We start from the raw sequence: 22,578 nt of genomic DNA on the forward strand, positions 1-22,578 counted from the left end.
ATTAGGGGGAAGGCCCTGGGGGATGGGGTCTCCAGGGCCAATAAATTAGAAAAAGAAGGGGGGCCACACAGCTCCCCTTCTTAAAAAAATAAAAGACCGGCATCGCGCCGGAGGCCACGCCCCCTCCTTGCAGCACTCTGCAAACACGCCCCCTGGCGAGTTGTAAGTTGGGGAATTAATTCCCCTTCAATACTGAGGGTCCCTGAGGGCCAACTAGCCAAACAGGTATCTCCAGTATGTGCCAGGGAGCTGAGTTGCTGACAGGTGTTCTGAGGCCACGCCCCTTTTTACACCTCTCTGCAACGAAGCTCTGTGGCACTTACTGGAGGTACCTAGTGGGCTAGTTTGACCCTAGGGACCCTTAGGATCCAAGAGGACTTAATCTCTCAACTTAGAACGGCCACAGGGCGCGTTTACAGAGTGGTGAAGGGAGGGCACGGGGCTTGAGGTGACGTGTGCAAACACGCCTTGTGGCGCGTTTTAAGTTGGGGAAATATTTCCCTTTCAATCCTGAGGGAGCCTGGGGGCCAACTAACCCATCAGGTGCTTCCAGTAAGCGCCACTGCTCTGCGTTGCAGAGAGGTGATGCAGACCGTGCCCCTTTTTACACCTCTCTGCAATGGCGCTTACTGGACGTACCTAGTGGGCTATTTTGTCCCTAGGGACCCTCAGGATTCAAGGGGACTTAATCTCCCAACTTAAAACGGCCACAGAGCGTGTTTACACAGTGGGGAAGGGAGGGGACGGGGCCTGAGGTGACGTGTGCAAACACGCCCTATGGTGCGTTTTAAGTTGGGGAAATAATTCCCCTTCAATCCTGAGGGAGCCTGGGGGCCAACTAGCTCACCAGGTGCTTCCAGTAAGCGCCACTGTGCTGCGTTGCAGAGAGGTGGTCTAGGCCGTGCCCCTTTTTACATCTCTCTGCAACGCAGCTCTGTGGCACTTACTGGAGGTACCTAGTGGGCTAGTTGGACCCTAGGGACCCTCAGGATTCAAATGAACTTAATCTCCAAACTTAACACGGCCACAGGGCGTGTTTACACAGTGAGGAAGGGAGGGGACGGGGCCTGAGGTGACGTGTGCAAACAAGCCATGTGTCGTGTTTTAAGTTGGGGAAATAATTCACCTTCAATCCTGAGGGAGCCTGGGGGCCAACTAGCTCACCAGGTGCTTCCAGTAAGCGCCACTGTGCTGCGTTGCAGAGAGGTGGTCTAGGTCGTGCCCCTTTTTACATCTCTCTGCAACGCAGCTTTGTGGTGCTTACTGGAGGTACCTAGTGGTCTAGTTGGACCCTAGGGACCCTCAGGATTCAAGGGGACTTAATCTCCCAACTTAACACGGCCACAGGGCGTGTTTACACAGTGAGGAAGGGAGGGGACGGGGCCTGAGGTGACGTGTGCAAACACGCCATGTGGCGCATTTTAAGAGGTAGTTTTAATCCTCCTGCCCTATTACATACTAGGGGCTTTCAGAGGAGATCATGCTAATCACAGGGGGACCCCAACGCATAGTGTTCCCTAGTGTATGTAGGTGTTTTCACTGTATTCTAAGTGTCTTTTAACATAGCACTGGCTCTAGGACTGGTTAGTCAGACTCAGTTACCACCAGTATCCGTCTGAAAAAGTTGAGGGTATAGGATGATTTTACAACAGGCTTCTTTCTGCTCTTCTGTCTGCTCTTTCTGCACGTTATCTTTCTTCCTGCACTTTTCTACGTCTTTGAGGACTTCTGTTGCTTCTTTCTGCATTTCTTATTTTTCTCTCTGTGTGCTTTATCTCTGTAGGCATAGTTAGAAATGAGCATTTAGAAAACCTTTGAAAATCACTAAAACAACCATAGGGTTCAGGCACGTTATAGTTAGGAATTAGCATTTAAAAAACCTTAGAAATTCACTGAAAAAACTATAGGTTTCAGGGGCATTATAGTTAGCTGGACTTTTCACTCGTACAAAACCATTGAAATTCCCCCGTTATAGTTAGTTCAGCTAACTATAACTCGCGCGCCTGCAATGCACTGCTGATGACGTCACATATTACATCACTCATGGCAAATGGCGCCAAAGACATTGGCAAAATAAAAAACGCTTTTTGAATAGAAACAAGGTCCTAACTATAACTACCTACTGGCAACCGCCAGTAGGTTTTATATATATATATATATATATATATATATATATATATATATATATATATATATATATATATATATATATATATATATATCCAGCTCTCAGTATTTGGCTAAAGCAAGCCCTATCAAAATATCAATTTTAGGAATATGCAATCAGTCCTCTTTGTACAGACCTTATTTTGAGTGTATATTAGATGGACATCTCCGGAACTCAGCTGACATCACCTCTCAAAAAAAAAATTTTTTGTCATCATGGAGCCTCAAATGATTGCACCAGTTAAAGCCAACATTGGCTCCCACATATCCTTCAAATTTAACCAATCGCACACATTTACATTTCTTTCAGATGCAGGCACCCTGGCTAGAAGGCATATTGTTTATATGATTTTGCTTACAAAAGCTTGTCATTGGAAGTGTTTGTTAGTGTGGGACATTTGTAGCATTAATATAACATACTTATTTGTAAAGCACACATTCACCTGTGGGCATCTTGGCACTGAGTAACAAACGTTTATTGTTACTCAACTCAATGGTACTCATTTTACCAACCTCAGAAGGATGAAAGGGTGAGTGGACCCCCCGGTTTGCACCAGACACCACAAGGTCAAACACAGGCCCCTACAGGGGCAGTATCAGTCCACTAAGACACCAGACCTTATCCCCCATCATTATAAAATGTAACCATCTGCTGTCCCATCTGCTCAGTCCACTACACCTTTTAAAAATAAAATGCAAACCATATATGCAGTTCACCATTCATCACAAGGTAATAGAGTTACATAACTAGTCAATCTCACAAGCATAGATGCCGCAAAATTGCTGCAAAATTTCTATTTTGGTGCCACCAAATTTCCATGACGCAATATGCTGGGATGTCTGTAAAGACCTTTTGTGAAAGTAATATTATAAGTCCTTATAGGCACACCTTTCCTTATTGTCAAATAACTGCACTGTCCCATTCACGGACCAAGAGTCATTCATAATGGTATTTTTCTGGAAATCTATTAGTCAGGAAAAACTCACGAGGAAGGTAATCCTCAAAACGGATTTTCACCACGGAGACTGAGCAGTATTTAGGTATGGGGATATCTCGGTGTTGCAATCTCTGTCGATCAGCTCACTTGAGCACTAATATTAGGCTGTAAATAAGTGTTCTCCCTGTCCAATTCATATCCTTGTATCAGAGCGAAATCCCAGCACCATAGCAGCAATGCGACGCCGCGCTGCACGCAGTAAGGATTTTCTTTGTACTGGACAGGTGAGGTTTTGGGGGGCAGATGACCACCGGGAGGACTGCCACCGGACAGATTGGGAGGGTGGTGCAGTCCATCGACTTCCCTTTTTGTTTTGGGTTACATGTGTAGCCCAATATAGCCTAATGTTATTTAACGGGAACATTTGGGCTCCATGCCATCTTTTTAGGTTCAGGTGACCTGGTGGCTGGTTACTTTTGTCCATTAGTGCTATAAGTGGGGTGTACAATTTAGTAAAGATTTGTGCTTACTTTGGCCAGAGCAATGTCATCCGATGCCCATTAGATTGAGGCATTGCAGCTTCTTCGGAAGGCCGGGAATATTAACCTTGTCGTCAGAGGGAAGGCTGCAATGTCGGCAGCACACCTAGTACGGCAGGCGTCGGCAGGTGTGGCAGAGGTGGTAGCTGCTTGTTTGCCGCTGCAGAAATGGTGAGCGGCGTCTGTTGCGAAGGGGGTACAGGAGTGATGCAGGTATCCAGATTCGGCAGGGCTGAGAGCGGCTCAACAACGCCAAGGGGAAGAGAGGGTTAGGCCCAGTAGGGTTCACCCCAAACCAGTGGGGGATCACTACGTGGCTGACATAAGAAGGTCCAGCACAACCTCATTGGCCCCAGCAGCTGCGAGGGCTAGGATGGACTCCTGCGTGCGCAAGGCAGAGGGCAAGAGAGTATCATCAGCAGAGCAGCAGGGACTGGTTACCTCAGCCCCCCCACCAAGAAGCTCTACGTCGCACTGCGGACGTGACTTTTAAAGTGGTTTCTAAGGTGCACCTGTGTTCGGGCCCCAGTTGGGGCGAGATGGTAGACCCGATAGGGGTCACAGTGTTGGATTACAAAGAGTATAGCATGGAGGTAGGCAAAGTGAGGAACTAAGAACCTAGGAGTTGAGGGGCCTCAACTAATCAGATGTCGAGTGTTTTGCTGGATCGCATGGAGTGGATGATTAGGCTTTCGGAAACGGCGCGATCAGTGGGAAGGCAGACTGCATGGGCACTGACCTTGGCAACAGGTAAGGCAGAGGAAGTAACAGCAGTACCAAAGATGGTATCCACAGGTGTGGATGCTGGGGAGAGGGAACATTTGCACAAAGGAAAGTACGTGCTATATGTGAGTGTGGGTATGGATGTATGAGACAGTATCCAGGGTAAGCAAAGCGGAGCGAACAAGACAGAGGAAGGAGGGGACACGGGAACGGGTAGTGGCGGGGCAAAGGGGGAAGAGAAGAGGGATGGTTCAGAAAGTAAGGGGCTAAAGATAAAGAGGGTGCATGGGTGTCACTAAAGTGTTGGGAGCTCAGCTCATGCTAGCTACGAAAGAGATTATTTGGAAGGAGGAGTATGTGGTGAATAAATTACTAGAAAGAGAAGTGCGCTTCAAGGTGATTCAAGGAAGAACAATATGAGCAGGGAAAGCGGCCCAAGGTACCTCTCACAATAGAGAACTGGACCATGGCATTTTTAATATATCCCTGTGTATATTGCGAAAAATATCCGAGTGCTGCATGGCCATGTGTAAGCACATGGTCGTCATTCGGAAGGGGCAAATCACGGGGGTGGATATGCAAAGGCCCAATATGACGAATAATTCTGGGTTTACTTGCTCTGGGATCCAGAGGCAAAATGGGGGGAACCGGATTCCGAACTCTGGCAGCACACCACGGGGACCACAAAACTGGGCAAGACCATTGTTACAGCCAGCAGTCTGCCAATTGATATCAGGGCCGTCCCATCTGGGGAGGGGTGGGGGTTGCAGCAAAGGCACAGCCAGGGTCAGGGGGCAACTGCTTAGATTTCAATAAGATATTGGGCACTCCGAAATATTGTAAATTCCGCCGAGTGCTCAAAATGAGCGGGCCGCCACCCCCTTGTCAATTGCTTCAGAATGGGTAATGGCTACCAGCAGGGGGCAGGGAAGTGGCAACAGCGTGGGGGAAGGCAAGGGACGCAACTGCAATTCTCGGGTGCACGAGGCGGGAAGGGAGCTCCTGTTTCTGGGGCAAAAGGCTCGTACTCCGGTTAACCTGGGCAGGTTGGAGTATTGGCTGGGGTTTTATGGGTGTCTGGAAGTAGCATCAATGTAGCAGGAGGGGTTTCATTGGGGTTTACGGTTAGTGTACAAGAGTCCTCAGGTTCGGAGGTGGGCAAACAATTTGTGCTCGGCAAAGGAGCACAGACAGGCGGTTCCAAAAAACTGGAGAAAGATGCCTCATAAGGCATAATGGCGGGACCCTTTTATGATAGGCCAATGGAAGACCTGGTCATTTTACCCATTGGGGTGGTGCCGAAGAAGGATAAAAGGCACTTTCGTTTTAAACAGCATTTGTCCTGGCCAGAAGGAGGGTCAGTGAACGATTTTATTGCAAAGGAAGTAGTATTGGTGACATACTACTCCATTGAAGTGGCCATGTCACTGGTACTGACGGCTGGCCCGGGGGCATTGATGGCGAAATGTGATGTGAAGTCAACTTTTCGGCTCCTTCCTGTGCACCCTGATGAGTTTCAGCTCTTAGGCATACAATTTGAAGGCAAGTGGTATGTGGACAAGGCCTTACCAATGGGATGTTCCGTATCCTGCACTCTGTTTGAATGCTTCACCTTGTGTTTGCAGTGGTTATTTACATAAAATATGGGCCATCAGCTGGTAACCCGCTATTTAGATGATTTATTTTTGGTGGCACCTGGTTCGGCAAACTGCCAGGCTCACCTGGTAAGGTTCCAAGAGCTCATGGGTGGCCTAGTGGTACCTTTGGCAACTGAAAAAACAGTGGGTCTGCAAACAGAGATATCATCTTTGGGCATTGAAATTGATTCAGAAAATATGATGGCCAGGTTGCCACGGGAGAAGAAAGAAAAGATGCTCTCACTGTTGACTAGCATGCTAACAAGGGAGAAGATAAAACTGGTGGAGGTGCAAGTACTGTTGAGTCACTTGTACTTTGCGTTCAGGGTGGTAAGGGCTTCAAAATCTTCTCCAGAAGGCTGGGGTGTGCGCTTTCCAGCTTTTCTCTACCTCATCACCATCTTAGGCTTTTATTCAGGGTCAAGGAGGAGCTTAGAATGTGATGGTTCTTCTTGCAGTTATTCAACAGCATTCCTCTGGCCTGGCAGGATGGCTTGGACTGGGATGTTCAGATCTTCTAGGATGCCACCAGGGAGATAGGTTTCAGTCTATCCTGGAAGGGTAGATGGTGCGCAGAGCCATGGCTAGAGCACTCAAACAACAGTGGCAGAAGCATTGCATTCATGGAATTGTTTCTTTTGGTAGTAGCAAGGAATGAATGAAGTTATGGCACTGTGGGGTGAAGAGTTAGCACACAGGAGGGTGCTTTATCGAGTCAACAATATGTCAGTGGTGGAGGTAGTGAATCAACATTCTGCCAGGGACACTCAGGTACTGAAGCTAATGCTGTTTTTTGTGTTGGGATGCCTGAGTTATGATATCTCCTCCAAGGCGCAGAATGTGTTGGTTGTGGACAATGACATTGTGGATGCTTTGTCTCATTCACAGTGGGGAAGATTCCTTGAGTTGGCCAAGGACGCAGACAGAGACCCGACACCCATGCCAGCAGACTTGTGATCCGTGGCAACACCGGATGGTGCAACTGATGGTAGGGACCCTCGCTGCGTCGACACAGTTAGCGTACTCACAAGCGTAGAAGGTTCAGGTCCGCGCTGTTGGGAAGAAGCCTGGTTGAGGACCAAAGACATGGTTCAGTACATTCTGGACTTAATATTAAAGGGTCTCTCCCGGGTCACCATCACGGGAAAAGTGGCAGGAATTGTTTTTATGGACAAATTGCTATGGGGCTGCATGCCATCGGTGGGCAAAGTGGGCTGCATGAAGTTGGAGGGTTGGGCACGGAAGCAGTGGCGGGGGACCGATTTAAGAAACCGGTATCCTGGACATTACTTTGCAGGGTGCTACTTCAGTTACAGAAGGTGTGCAGTGACGCATAGGAGACTTGCTTGTTCACCACCTTTATTACGTGGATGTTCTTTGGGGCCTTTCAAGTGTCGGAATTGCTCGGAGAGAGCGGTGAAGGAGGAATCCAGTGGGAGGATATTTCCAGAAGGGAAAGTAGTTTGACGATATCGCTTAGCTGCTCCAAAGCTGATCATAGTGCACAGGGGAAGAGTGTCAGTCTGCATGCAATAGATTTAGCAGGCTCCTGCCCTGTTACAATAGCTGAACACTGGGTCATGTACTATGGGATGGCTACCGGGCTCATTTTTTGCCACAGGTCTGGGGAGAAACAAAAGCATATCAGCTGCTGGGGTTGTTGCACAAGGTTTTGGTTGAATTGGGAGTGCATGCGGCAGAGTATGGCACACATTCATTTTGCATTGGTGCTGCGTGGGAAGCAGGAAGTAGGAGCTGGTCTAGCAAGGATAGTATGCAGCTGTGCCGCTTTTCGTCTGAGTGTGACAGGCGCTACGTGAGGGGTTTGGGCAGTGAGGGGCGCATGGTGGGTGCCGCTATGTGAAAACCTGACTGCTTGTTTGTTTCTTTCCAGGTTCAGTAGCAAGTCCAGCAGCAGAGGAGGTGGCCATCTGGGTGATGGACCACTCTTTCATAAAGTGGGCAGCCATTCAGGTCAAAGGGATTTTGAGCCCAGATTGGGATTTAACAAACATCTTTTTCCAATTGCATAGAAAGGAAAGAGAACTATTGCTGTCCTTGACTGGTATGATGGTGGGAGATAGGTGTCCGGATGTCTTGATCTTACATCTTTCAGGTCAAAGGGATTTTGAGCCCTGATTGGGATTTAACAAACATATTTTTCCAATTGCATAGAAATGAAAGAGAACTATTGCTGTCCTTGAATGGTATGATGGTGGGAGATAGGTGTCCGGATGTCTTGATCTTACATCTTGAGGAGAATTACCTAGTTAGGGAGAAAGGGGTACTGTTGACGAGGAACATGAAAAGCGATTTTTCGATCATTAAGGAAAATTGGGAAGGATGCTTTGTTTCGTAGACTGATTGTGCCGCAGTGAAGTTGGAGAGGAGTGGCTAGGACCGCTGTTATTGATAGAGCAAGGAGGAAATTGAATAGAAAAATGCCCTGTTTTCGTACAGAGCTTGGTTTCAGACGGATTTGCAATTCGGATATTGAGTTTGAGGCAAGATAGTTTTTTCTTAGAGACAGGGTACATTTCTCCAGGATTGGGATGGACCTCGATCTGTTTGAGCTCAGAGAAGTGTTGGCCAGGGCTTTAAATATCAGGTGTTAGGAATTGAGCTTCCAAGGACACAAAGGGGTTAGCAAAGCAGAAAATGGGGGTAGTACCGCCACTTTTTTTTCTGGGTGGCAGGGCATGAAAAGTTTTCCAGGAGTTGGCAGAAGTTTGGTTGACGTTGCCAGTAGGTGAGCCATGTGCAAGGGTAGGTTAGGCAGGGAGTTCAAGGTTCAGTTTAGGACATTTAGTTACTTACAGATTTATACAGGCAGTCTTAGAATATAGGGGCAATAGAAAGTTGGTAATTTTGAAAGCTTATACATATAAAGGAGTTAGTTGATGGGTGGGTATGTGGGGAGAACCGTAGGAGTGGGGACATTGTTTAGTTCACTTGATATATAGCGAGGTTTTAGTTTTGTAACGTGGTTTGCCAGGAACATTTTGTGATGTGCACACCTGTTTCAATAAAGCGGCCTTTGTCACACAATTTAAGTGGTCAGTTGTTATGTGCTGCACCCCTCTCTCCAAAGAATGGTTTGAGGGGCAGCCGACCACAGGGAGGTCTGCCCCCCGGGCAGACTGCGAGTGTGGCGCAGTTCATCAACTGCTATTTTGTTTGTTGGTACATGTGTAGCCCAGTGTAGCTCAATATTATTTAAGGGGAAAATATGGGCTCCCTGCCACCGTTTTAGGTTCAGGTGACTTGGTGGCTGGTGGCAGGGAATATCTGGTTACTTTTGTCCCCGCCTGCCCGTCCCCTTAGATTTGGCTTGAAGGGAAGTCTGTTTGAGAGTTAATTTTTCTTTAGGGCTCCATTGTTGAGACAGGTGTGCAGAGTTCAATCTTGTCTGTTGCCGCTTGGAACAGGTGCTCTGCGGTGGCATGGAAAGAGTGCCAGGAGTTGGCAGGAGTTTGGTTGCTGTTGCTAGTTGGTGAGCCATGTGCAAAGGGAGGTTAGGCAGGGAGTTCAAAGTTCAGTTTAGGACATTTAGGGGCATATTATCAAGCCAGGCGATAAAATGATCGCCGCTTTAGCGGCAGGAAACTGCCGCTAAAACGGCGATAATGGGCTTGATAATATGCTCTATGGAATTCCAATTGAAGGCCATGTTAAATGTGAAGGACATCTAACATGGGCTTCAATTGGAATTCCATAGAGCATATTATCAAGCCCATTATCGCCGTTTTAGCGGCAGTTTTCTGCCGCTAAAGCGGCGATAATTTTATCGCTTGGCTTGATAATATGCCCCTTGGTTACTTACAGGTTCATACAGGTAGGACATAAGATATAGTTGGTAATGTTGAAATGCAATACATTTTAAGGAGTTACCTGCAGGGTGGGTATATGAGGGAACCGTAGGGGTGGGGACATTGTTTAGTTCACTTGATGTATAGCGAGGTTTAAGTTTTGTAATGCGGTATGCCAGGAAAATTTGTGATGTGTACCTCATTCAATAAAGTGGCCTTTTTCACACAATTTAGGTGGTCAGTTGTTTTGTGCTGCGCCCCTCCCTCCCAATCTACTAACATGAGCTAATGCGTCCTATCTCATAATGACTCAATCCGATTAGTTTCAGATACTGAAATTCCAAAACATAAACACAAGTTTGCTTTTCAAGATCCATGTAATTTTTAATTTTAAAGAAAAGCAGAGTAGCACCTCTCCACAAGAATGCAGCCATCAGTTTGTACTAGTTAATATACCGTAGATATGTAAATATCACTCAGCTAATTACTTATTATTATTAATTATTACAGTGCTGCTTTCCTGATAGTCAGTCTATTAGAGTGAAGTCATTGTCCCTGGGCCTGCTTCCGAGCTTATTTCTTCTTTCTTGAATAAGGTCGCAATGGTGCTCAGGCCTTCCTCCCGGGCAACTCTCAGCTGTTGTAAGGATGCTTTCATTTCCTCTGAAACGTGATAAATCCGGCCTTCGACGTCAGGCACTGCAGTTATTGGTAAGTTATCGACAGCTTTATTCTCAAAGGCTGGTGATGAAAAATATATGAAAAAGATTAATTGTGACTCTAACTTTGAGGTTAACATGAAATAAAACAATAAAGAACTAGTATTTACTATAGTTTATTCATACTGCAGCATATGAGGGTCTGAGAAGTAAATAACCAAATATATTTATTGTGAACGAAGGTAAGGATCATGCGCAACTCTTAAAGCTACGCCCTTGAGGACAGGAAATTAAATACACATCCTAGCAAAACACTCAAAGCCCCTGTCTCTCAATGCACCTTTGCTGGAGGATTTGAAAATTGTTATACTCAAAATGTGGGCATGATAGGGTATGCTACTCGAGGAAAGTCATCTGAAACTGAAACCAGGAATAACACAGAAAGCTGTGATTGGAAAGCGAGAAAAAATGTGAGGCAGCCGCGGGCCACAAAAAAAGTGGAGGAGCGGGTGGAGGGGGCGTGGACTTACCTGAAGGTGACGGCTTCCCCCCACCTCAGTATTCCTCTGCTTCCTGGTTCCTGCAGACACTGGGACAGCATCAGGGACTCCCTGTGCAATCCCTGCACTACTCTCATGCTAATCCCAATAGCAGGAGAGCAGTGCAAGGATTGCCCTGATCAGGCTGCTTTACACTCCCTCAGGCATTGTCTTGTTTCTCCAACCCGGTTGTGCAATACAGCTGGGTTGGAGAAACCTAACTGTGCATATCTGTTTGGCCGGCCTAAGATGGCCAGCCAAACTGACATATGCACTTAGAAGTGCATATACCATTTCATTCCTCCTCCCTCCCATGGGCCGGCACCGCCCCTCCGTCAACACGCTGGCTAAGCCAGCAGCTGAAAAATATAACAACAATAAAATATTGTTTTATTTTTCAGCTGCTGGCTCTGAGCCAGTGGGGCGACACTCATCTGCCATTGTGGAGGAGCCACCGCTGTGTTGAGGTAGGAACAATTTAACGATTATCGTACCACGGTGGCAGCAATTGATTCCTCTGCCTATGACGTGAGTTACCCACAGAATGGCCTATTTTAGTTTTGTAGCAAATCTGTATATCATCGCCTTTCTTCACCCCAGAACCACTACATGGGTCTCTTTGAGGGAGAAAAAACTTTAGGGAGGACTGAAAAACGTTTCGTAAGTATGGGATCTCATGGATATGGTTCATAGATGAACTTATCTGGGATGGCGTAGGTAATATCTAATAATGAGGGATAATTCAAAGGTAACCCGAGTGATAAAATAATTTTCATTTTTATTAGTTCTTGATTCTATGTGAACAGTTTATATGAATTAGTGAGAAAATAATTTAGGGTCAGATTTACTATTTGCGGTAAAAAGCCTGAAATTTGCAAAATTCACATGCTTGCTTCCGTAAACAGTAAGTTATTATATACCAAGTGCTTTTTGAGAGTGGGAGATGTGTTTTCAAATCATACCAGGTTGTAAAGGACAGAAGGTGTGTAATGGGTACCCTCTCTCATTTGTAAGCCAATATGCAATGTATTAATGATTTACAACTGCAATTGGGCGGCAACCACAGATCTGTAGTAGTAATATATTTGCAATGCAGAAGCACTCATAAGGTACAGCTTCCTAACTGTGAATGTAGGTTGTCAGCACTGAGGTGCAAACAAGCAGCGGTCCAGGACCACTCCTCCCCCCCATGCCCTTCACTGAATGGCAACATACTTTCTTAAAGTATTAAAGTAGACCTTCTTTCTTTAAAGGAAGTGGGGCTGCTTTAAAGAAGTAAAGATTAGTTCACAAACCAGTCTGAAAAAATGCCTACTACTTCGCACCATCGTCTTAGTACGTTAAGCTTTCAGTTCTAATTAAAAGGTACTTTTACAAATGGCCATTGCTGTTTATAGTAATTTTAGTTTGAATGATTGAGTTAAAACATAAACTTAGTTCACATTTTATTTTATTTCCCTTGCATTGTATCGTAAACTAAATACTGATATTTTCTCAAATCCGAAGCTTCAGCTAAACCTAACTATCCCTAACCCTAACTGTATCTATCAACCTAACTATAGCTCTAATCAAAGATCATTCTTTCACTCTTCCCTTATACCCAATCCTATCCTTCACCCTAATCCAACTCTCAAACGAAACCAAACTATAAATGTAGGACTAATCCACACTGTTTCCCCGCCCTTATCCCTCATTCTTATCGAAACCTTCACTTTATCTCGAAATCTACCCTACATCTCACTCTTATCCTTTATTTACCTTAATCCTAACACTGTTTGCCTTCTTCAAATTGTCTCCCTTCTCACTAACTGTTATTAGAACATTGGAATGTTGGGAGCTCCATTGAAAACAATGGAGTGCTCCGGGCTTATAATGGCTGATATAAGCCCGGAGCTCCAACATTTCAATCCCCTCGCGCTCCCTGAAGGCTTTGTTTTGTTAGAACATTCTGTCCTCTAGCGGCAGAATGTTCTAATAGCCTTATAGCCCTTCGTAGCAGGGCTATACCGGCTTTTAAAGTTCCTCTGCTTTGTTAAAGACCCTCGCCTTCGGCTCGGGCCTTTAACGCTGCAGCGGGCCTTTAACAGCCGGTATAGCCCGCTACGGCGGGCTATAAGGCTATATTATAACATTGGAATGTTGGGAGCACCACTGAAGACAATGGAGTGCTCCCTGCTTTTACGGACCGGTAGAGCAACATTCCAATGTTTTACAAAGGCCTCTCAGAGCTGGAAGGGATTTAAATCCCCTTGAGCTTCGAGAGGCCTTTGTTTTATTTGTTGTTTAGTGGCAGAATGTTCTAAGAGCCTTATAGCCCTTCGTAGCAGGGTTATACTGGCTGTTAAAGTCCCATTCCCTTGTAAAAGTCCCTCGCCTTCGACTCAGGCCTTTAACGCGGGAGCGGGCCTTTAATAGCCGTATAGCCCGCTACGGCGGGCTATAAGGCTATATTGAAGCACTTAGAACTATAAGCAATAGAAACCAATGATTAAAGCTAGCCAGTTCAATGGATTCTTGAAGTTTGCATAACATGTATAACCCCATTTAGGAGGTCAACAGGAAAAAATTATTACTGCGCATGCAAACAGTTCCATCTCTAAGCTTAGAAATGGCGCATGGTCGATGGTCAGATAGCAAGGCCAAAATAAAACAGTACAAAAAAGAGCCATTTGGAACTGGAGCAAGAAATAGTCATTAAGAGATTCGAAAGGAGAGGTTGGATAGAGCAATTAGTGAAAGCAAATGCATTGTATATGCTAGAAACAAGAAGGGTGAAGATAAAATGTGCTTCACAACTACAGAATTCCAAATGCAGCACAAATTCAAGACATTTTAGGAGCGCACTGTAAGGTATTTGTCTGAAATTGTTTCTACTCTGTGCAGTTGCAGAGACACCCAACTCCATCAAAAGTGAGAGTGCTCGTGTTCCTTGTTCATAATAACAATAAGCAGAAAGCTGGCCTCCCAAGCCACCTTGAACTGGCGATATATCAATAAGCAGTAAAGACCTATCTCTAGGATGCTGGTGTGGGGCAAGTCCCAGTACAGTACAACATAAATACAACAGTTGCTACGAATGTCCAGAGTTGTCAATACACAACAAAGGTTCTCAAAATATATAAATATATTTACAGCATGAAATTAGAAGTGAACATATAACAGTACAAATAAAACAACTCACAAAAGAGAAATCTAACAGACTATAGTAGCAAAGCCAGGCCCCAAGCTATGCACGCTATATGCTGATTGAAATTCCTTAAAAATTGCGATCACCAACACAAACACAAAAGACAATATCACTGTAAGGCAGGTACAAGGATTTTGCAATGGTTCAGGAATGGATGCACAAATAAATTGATCATGATCTCTATCTAATTATAATCCAAAACAAGAAGGAACAAAGGCTATTTAAGACAGGTCCAGCATACGTAGCCCGGTCACAAATCTAAAAATACAAAGGTATGCTGTTCTTCAAAAGGCTTTTAATGATATAAGAGATGTATGAGTCTGCAAGGTCAGGAGGAGATTCCTCCTTAAGGAAAAAGACCCTCACACATCCGGCAGACTAGCTGTCATATTTCGTCAGCGTGTGGCCCAGATGTCATGTTTCATCATTAGGTCTGCTCCGAATCGGGGCGGCGCTGCAATCCCCGATCGGCGACCTTTGTGGCGCATTTTAGTGGAGATCTTTATTCCTTTAACTGCCGGTAGGTGAAGTGCAGGTGAGGGCCCTAAAGTGAAGTGTGTGTTGGAGAAAGTGTGTTAAAAATAAGTAGTGGAGATCCTTAGTAACAGAGTTTAATGAGGGAGGTCCCACTCTTAATTAAAAACAATAATGTGCGTAATCCTACAGTAAAGGTGTCTGTTGTTTTACGCTATAGTGAGTAATGGTCAACATGTTTCTTGCATAGGTTGATGTAACCGCAATTCTCCAGGACCAGAAAGTTCACACACTTATTGGTAGTGGTAGCAACTGATAAAGCACTTACCACTGATACAGCACCCTAATAAGTAGTTACTTATAAGAATAAGGTAAAAACGCCCTAAGGTGCAATGTTTCAGGCTCCAACGAGTAGGCGCTGGATATCGACACTGAGTAGTGCAGTGTCAACGGTCCGCAATACGGGACGCCTCGAATCCTACCCTGTGTCCACGCCGACCCGGGAGACATCTAATTATAACCAGGACAACGTGAAAAGGATTGCAATCTGCTGCCAAAACTGAGATTCTTTGTTACAAAGTGGTAAACCTTTGCGATCACAACCCTAGTGCTTGTAAATACTTAAAAACAAGCAAAAAGTAGGCTAGCTTAAAGGCAATTGATAGTACAGCGTAATCTGAACTCTAAAAAGACAATGTTTGAATGTTCACATAGTGTGTCTGATCATTCGTGGGCAGTAGCTCATCCCTGTTAAGGATGTTGGTCACTTAAAACGAGAGTGCCCTACAATCTTAAGACCCAAGGAGTTTCAAGTTTCAAGTTTATTATATTTATGATCTTGGAACTCAGAGGAGATCCACATAAACCAACAACGCAAAAAGCTGAAAATATACAACAATGTGTCTACAAAATAGGCAAAAGTCAATAATAAAAAATCACAAGCTACGAAACATTATAAAACTAAAATTCCAATAAAGAAGATAAAAAGATCCTTATACCCTTAATACTATATAGGAATCCAGTAGAATCAAAATAAATAATTACAATCATCATGATAGGTACAATTAATATAAATTTAAAAAACACTTACAAAAATTAAAAATCCTGTGACAAAACATTTCATTAGGAGGCTCATAGATAGAGGCAGTTAGTGCAGAGGCCGAAAGAATAGATAATTGCAAACAGATTGGTCTCACCCATTTGCGCCGGCATAATAATAGAGCAGGACAAATAAATAACACATGATTAATGTCCTGGATAGAGTTATTACACAAGTTACAAGTCTAAGAGGAACCGTACCATTTAGACAAAGTTTTATTTAAAGGGAGTATATCTTGTCTCAGAAGAAGCCAAAACCGGCGCACCCCATGAGGCAGGTTCCACATAATATAAGCCTGTGCCTTATGTATCATACAAGAGTCTATGGCCAGGTGGATGCCCTTCTTTAAAATACGAGCTTCCCTATCCCTAGTGAAGCTTAATTCCCAAGTGGCCTGTTTCAAAGTGGCCTTTAATTGTTGTGGCGATAGGGAGAAAAACAGAGATTCATCTAATCATAGCAGGTCGGCCGCAATTCTAAAATTTGTACAAATTACGGACTGTTCCTTTAAATTTTCGAATACTTCTCTCTTAATTAAGGATCTTAGGGCCATATGTAGGTAGCTAAATACCGGCCGGTAACGGCCGAAAATCGGTAATTTTCCCGTTACCGACCGGTATTTAGCTCTTTCTAATGTAGGAGGCAGGTTGTAAGGATTCGGTATTTTACCGATTCCTTATTTTAAGGAATCGGTAAAATACTGAATCCTCATTTTAAGGAATCGGCAAAATATCGAATCCTTAAGGAGGCACTCAAGTGAGTGCATTTTTGCATTCAGGATTTGTCATTTACCACCAACCACAAGTTGGTGGTAAATACCGAATACCTTTAAGAAAGCAATAATTTGCTTTTCTCAAGGTGCCATGTGGCAGACATACATGCCCTTAGGGCATGTATGTGCGCCACATGTGCACACATGCATGATTCAGGGGTGCAACAGGGTGCCAATGTGACACCCTGCCACCCTTGAATATGCTCCCCCTATTACCGATTCGGTATTTTCCGATTCGGTAATAGTGAATGGCTTCCCATTCATTCCTATGGGCCTCCAGGCCCATAGGAATGAATGGGAAGGTGATTCCTTATTACCGAATCGGTATTACCGATTCGGTAATAACGAATATTACCGATTCGGTATTTTTTACCGAATTATTAGCTACATATGAAATACCGATTCCTAAATACCGAATCGGTAAAATTCGGTATTTAGGAATCGGTATTTCATATTTAACTACATCAGGCCCTTAGTGAGCAGGGGTCACTCTTTATCAAGCTTACAACCCATCGCACTATCCCCGCCAGACCCTGTACCCAGCTACTTCTTAGGCCAAATTCTAGCCTTAGAGCTGCCACAGGACAAGCAGAGTTGACCGAAGCTAGACACCTTAGAATTTTTCCTTCTGTTGTATCTAAAAAAAAACATTTCTCTATGTCAAGCAGCTCAATACCATACAACAGAGAAGCAGGGATTTTTGCGCAGAAAACCTCTAATAAAAGTGCAAAGTGTCTTTTCCCAGTTGATCTATAAAGGGCGCCCAAGCTTTTCCCTTGAGAGATAGCTTTACGAATGTTATTTTCTATATAAGCTTTATTTTTTTTTTTTAATTTTTTTTTTTTGAAACCGTTTATTGCAGTTTATAGAAGTTACAGGTATGGGCCTACAACCACACGGCCGGCCGCTAGAGCATCAAAAGCATATTACATACATACAGCAAAAAGCTTTCTCAGCGGTGCACAGTAGGAAGACAGGAGTGATCAATGGTGCAGGCCTCACAGCTCCATGCCCACAGTACGGTTCCATTTTCTTAACGCAAAACAACGTAAACAAACCACAACCGCAAGGCAACCCTCGATCCAAAGTGACAACACGTGCTCCATAAGTGGGGGATCCAAACCAGCAGCAAAATTCTGAAGAGGGGGACGGGAGTAGATCAGGCACTGGGGGACCGCGCGCCCGCGGCCAAGGGAGGGGCGCCATCTAGGGAGACGGAGCCGGCGAGGCCGCCGGTAGCAGCGGCGGCTCACAAATACCCCCGCGGTAGGCGTTCCAGGGGCCCCAGAGTTTCATCCACGCCCCAGGCTTACCCCTCGCCACATACACCACCTTTTCACGATATATAAGCTTTATTACTTAGATTACCACACACTGTTTTTCCCAAGAAAACATACGATTTTACAAGTTCTAGTTTTTGGCCACCCACAGACCATACATAATTCTCATACTGCAATTTTTTTCTTCCATGCAGGCACATGATTTTACTTTTAGATATATTAATCTTTAAGTAATGTGCCTCTGCAAAATTATGCAATGCCTGTAGACGATTATTTAAACCTCTTGGCGTTAGGTCGAATATTATAATGTCGTCTGCATATAATAAACAAACTATCGGTTTTCCCCCCAGTAAGGGGGCTATGCCCTCACTTAGCGCCAAATCCTGAGGAAGATCAGAAATATATAATGAGAAAAATAGGGGAGCCAACAGACATCCTTGTTTTAGACCATTTGCAGTAGGGATAGTTTGGGAGAGGCCCCTTTCTCCTCCCATTAGGACTTTACACCAAGGGGTCGATTCCGATCCTGTTTTTTTTTTTCCCGTACGACTCGTATCTGTATTTTTTACGTACGAATCGTACAAGTCCCGTACAAACGGCGAAGTACGATTCGTACGTGAAAATTACATACGAATCGCGTCGGGAAAAGTCTACGAGACGTCCCCGGACAGTTTTACATACAAATCGTAAAACTGAAGTCAGAGCGCGCAAGTACGATCCGTACCAGCCGTCCGAAAACACAAGCGCATGGAAAAGGCCCCGTACGGAGCGAACTTTGTATGACCCCTACCCCGAGTACACTTGTGCCCGGGGTACGAGTCGTATGGCCCCCCCAGCCTCCCAACCCTACCGCGTACGTCTGCACCATACCCTCCACCCCCCTATGTACGGTGTGTACCCCCCACCCCCCGTATGTACGGCGCGTACCCCCCACCCCCTGTATGTATGGCGCGTACCCCCCACCCCCTGTATGTACGGCGCGTACCCCTCACCCACGTATGTCCGCACCGTACCCCAGGCGTACCCCACCCGCATATGTCCGCACCGTACCCCAGGCGTACCCCACCCGCGTATGTCCGCACCGTACATACGCGAGGATTGGGGTATGCCTGGGGTACGGTGCGAACATACGCGGGTGGGGGGAACGCCTGGGGTATGGTGCGAACATACGCGGGTGGGGGGTGCGCCTGGGGTACGGTGCAGACATACGCGGGTGGGGGGTACGTGCCGTACATACGGGGGTGGGGGGTTCGCGCCGTACATATGGGGTGGGGGGTACGCGCCGTACATACGGGGATGGGGGTACGTGCCGTACATACGGGGGTGGGGGTATGGGCCGTACATATGCCAGGCTGGGGTACGCACCGTACATGATGACACGTACGATGTGGGTGATGGCGTGTACGTCGCGTAGCGGGCCCCCTTTTCCTCATGCATCACAGCGTACTTAGCTTTTCCGGCACTTTTATGGTTCCCGTAAAAATATAGCCGTGAGGAGTGCTGTAGGTACGAATTGTACTTGCTGGTCCGTAAAACGATGCCTGACTCCATGCGGACGTCGCGTACGCGCTGTCCAGGATCGGAATTGTATGTATTTTTTAGCCGTACGGTGTTTTTTACGATTCGTACGGAAATGGTATTTCTGTACGAATCGTACTTGCTGGTTTGTACGGTGGAATTCCCGGGTACGAGTCATACGGAGAAAAACCTCCGTACGACCATTTGTACCCGGGTTTTAGAGGATCGGAATCGGCACCCAAGTGTCCGAATGAAGAGCAGGGACTAACTCCAAAAGAATTACAGGCATACCCAGATCCGACAATTTTCTCCACAATACCAAACGATCAACTTTATCGAATGCTGTGGAGAAGTCTATAAAGGCTGAATACACTTTTCCTCCTCTAACCTTAACATATTTATCAGAAATTACCTGTACAGCGGTTAAGTTGTCGATTGTTCCATGTTTTGACCTAAACCCAGTTTGATCCAATGGTAAGATCTCAGTCGTAAGCAGCCAATCATTAATTTGTGTCAAACGGCATTTAGCAAAGACTTTACCCACTGCATTGAGAAGTGCAATTTGACTATAGTTATGTGGGTCACCTCGGTCTCCTTTCTTAAACAAAGGGGACTAATATGCTCCTAGGAGCTCCAGGTCAGCAGCTCCTCACTCAGGCGGCAACCTCGATAATGACAGTAAAAGAATGTAAGCCGACATGCACAAAGACACAGGGTCTATCTCTAGCTGAGGACCCAGCAAGGTTCTGGACCATTGCAACATCAACAAAGGTGATGCAAGGTGGGAGTATGCTTGCCAGTGAGTGCAAGAGAGGTGTTCAAGGTATCTAAATGCTGTCCTGGATTCCTTGGGCTTGCTAGTGGATTTAACGGAGGCAAGGTCAGTAGCAGCAGCAAGTTAGGCCAGTAAATCTACCAAGGGGCATTTAGGCTTGTTCCTAGTCAAGTGGAAAGGGCTAATTCTCACCTTCATGTTCTGAAAGTAGCAATAGCAGAAGGGTTTGGGTTGGTCTGTATCCAATAGATGTTCAACAAGGTAGAGGGAAGCGTCTATGTTCAAGCCCATGCAGTTATCCATGACAAACTACCAATCAGAGTCAGTGCTTCCTCCAGATATAAAAGGTCAATTCAATCAAGAAAAGAACAGTAGCCAAGAAATCAGCAATGGACTGGACTGTTTAGACATCATCCATTGCAACATCATTCTTACCAAAAGAACAGGGGCACCAATACTATTTGCAAAGCATTATAGTGTACACAGGTTTCAATGGTTGCAATAAATACTGCAAACACTTGTTCTCATTAAGTTTTCAAATATTCAAAATTCTTGAGCACACAAATACTTTTAGTCAGACTTTTCTGAATTTAATTTACATGGGGAAACCAGTATTCGGCTAAACATGTTGCTACCAGCCAGGATTGGTGCAGAAGGGATCAAGGGGGCTAATATACTGACAATGCAGAATGCAGATATGGAGAATCTCCCATCTCAAGGTACAGGGGTCTCAGGTCTTTTGGGCATCTGTGAGGAGCACCAATTTGCAGTTTGAGAGGCCTTTAATGAACTGGGGAGCCATAAACTGTTGCCAAAACGAAAATAGGGTAACAATCTCCCTCTAGATCATTAAGGACACTTTTCCCAGTCCTGACGTTAGTGTTATAGTGTAATGCATTCTGGGTGTTGTAGTCTCATATAGCTTCCATTACACCAATGAGACTAACACATCTGAAATCAATGATTTGTAGGTGAAAAGTTCAGTACTGGAAAATCACCGGTCCACTTTTGTCGACAAAGGAAAATGGAGGTGATGGCATATTTGGATATATTACTCCTTAAAATATTGTTTAGTGATACAACCCTTATTACCATTTGACAAATAGCATTTAGAAAAGACCATAGTATTGCAAAGAACAAACTTGCTTCATTTGAAACCATATTAGGAGTGATAAAAATAAAACAAATTGCTCAGCTCATCAGAAAATAAACAGGTGTTACATTGTTTACTTCACCACAACTTACCTAGAACTGCTGAAAAGTTGAACATTTGACTACAAAAAGACCAAGTGCCTAACAGCTATAGAAAACATGAAGCCTAAAATGTCCCTTGCCTCTCTGAGTTATGGCTAAAAAGGCTACATGCAGTGATATTTCAATCTAACAATTAAAATCGTGCTGATGTTAATACTTTCCACCTGACTAAGTGAAAATAAAATGCAGTGGTATCTTTTGATGTCCTATTGCTACTTCTTTAGATGGCACACTGTGCAAATTCTGAAGGCTAATCCATTGTCGTTGTCCCATTATTGCACTTTATTTTTTTTAATTTGCGTAATACATTGTGATAAAGCTCAAAGTGTTTTGCCTCTTTGGAAATCATCTCGCCCAGAAACTGTATCAAAGATCATATCAAAAGCAAAGCTGCAATTAAAAAAGCATTGGCAAAGCTAACAGATCTGGTGTTCTATTCAAGAATGTACTTGTTCATTAATGCATGAGTGCCTGTAGGACTGAAAGGGTAGGCAAGTCAAGCCTCAACTGCTAAGTCACATTCCCTCAAAAGTGAACACAGAAACCCCAATAATATGCAGATTTGTTGATTTTCCTCCCTTCATAGGAGACAGCCAACTCTAGTGTGCCTAGGGCTGCTTTCTGGAATAGGGGACACAAGCCAAAGTGCTAATATTCAGGTTGAGGAGGGATCACCCAAGAGTTATTGCACAAGATCAATGTTTAGCAAATCCAGAATGGATTTAGTCTCCGCAGACACTGTTTCCTGAAGAGCCACATTAAAAAGCTCCAAAGAGCAGACATAATCCTCATTATCAGCCGATGTTGAGGAAGTAGTATGTAGTCCTGCATCCATATTATTAAAGGCAAAGTTTGGAAATCCTGGTGCAGAAGCTTCCATCTCCCCAGTAGGGAGCCGCTCATACCATGCATCTTGCAGCAGCTGCAAGGTCATGGGACAACTCCGGAAATGAGTTATCGAACTCATCAACAGGTTCATGTCTGTTGGAACAGACAACTGCAGTGCAAGGCAGAAGTCAAGTGCGCACTAGGAGGGACACCTTAGGCAATGAAACACGGTCTGTATGCAGGTAAAACAGGCAAGTCAAAATGACAGTGACCAGTCAGCATTCAGTTCATGGAACAAAAGGATTCCAAAGAGTCATAGCATGCGCAAATGGCACAGTTCGACCGGTGGTAATTCCTTTACCAGTGGGCTTCAAAACAGAA

At 45.0% G+C, this 22,578-nt stretch overlaps 1 protein-coding gene across 1 annotated transcript in view; it reads right to left on the reverse strand.

Moving 5' to 3' along the window:
• Positions 1-10,347: 10,347 nt before the first annotated feature.
• LOC146865382 (snake venom 5'-nucleotidase-like) overlaps positions 10,348-22,578 on the reverse strand; it is a 950,113-nt gene continuing 937,882 nt past the window's right edge. Inside the window, exon 8 of the mRNA XM_085640733.1 lies at positions 10,348-10,553. Within this exon, the coding sequence (XP_085496859.1) occupies positions 10,348-10,553 (206 nt within the window). The remainder of the gene's footprint in view (positions 10,554-22,578) is intronic.

This window comes from Triturus cristatus, chromosome 2_1, assembly GCF_964204655.1.
Source record: "Triturus cristatus chromosome 2_1, aTriCri1.1, whole genome shotgun sequence".
In the NCBI taxonomy this organism is placed as follows: Eukaryota; Metazoa; Chordata; class Amphibia; order Caudata; family Salamandridae; genus Triturus; species Triturus cristatus.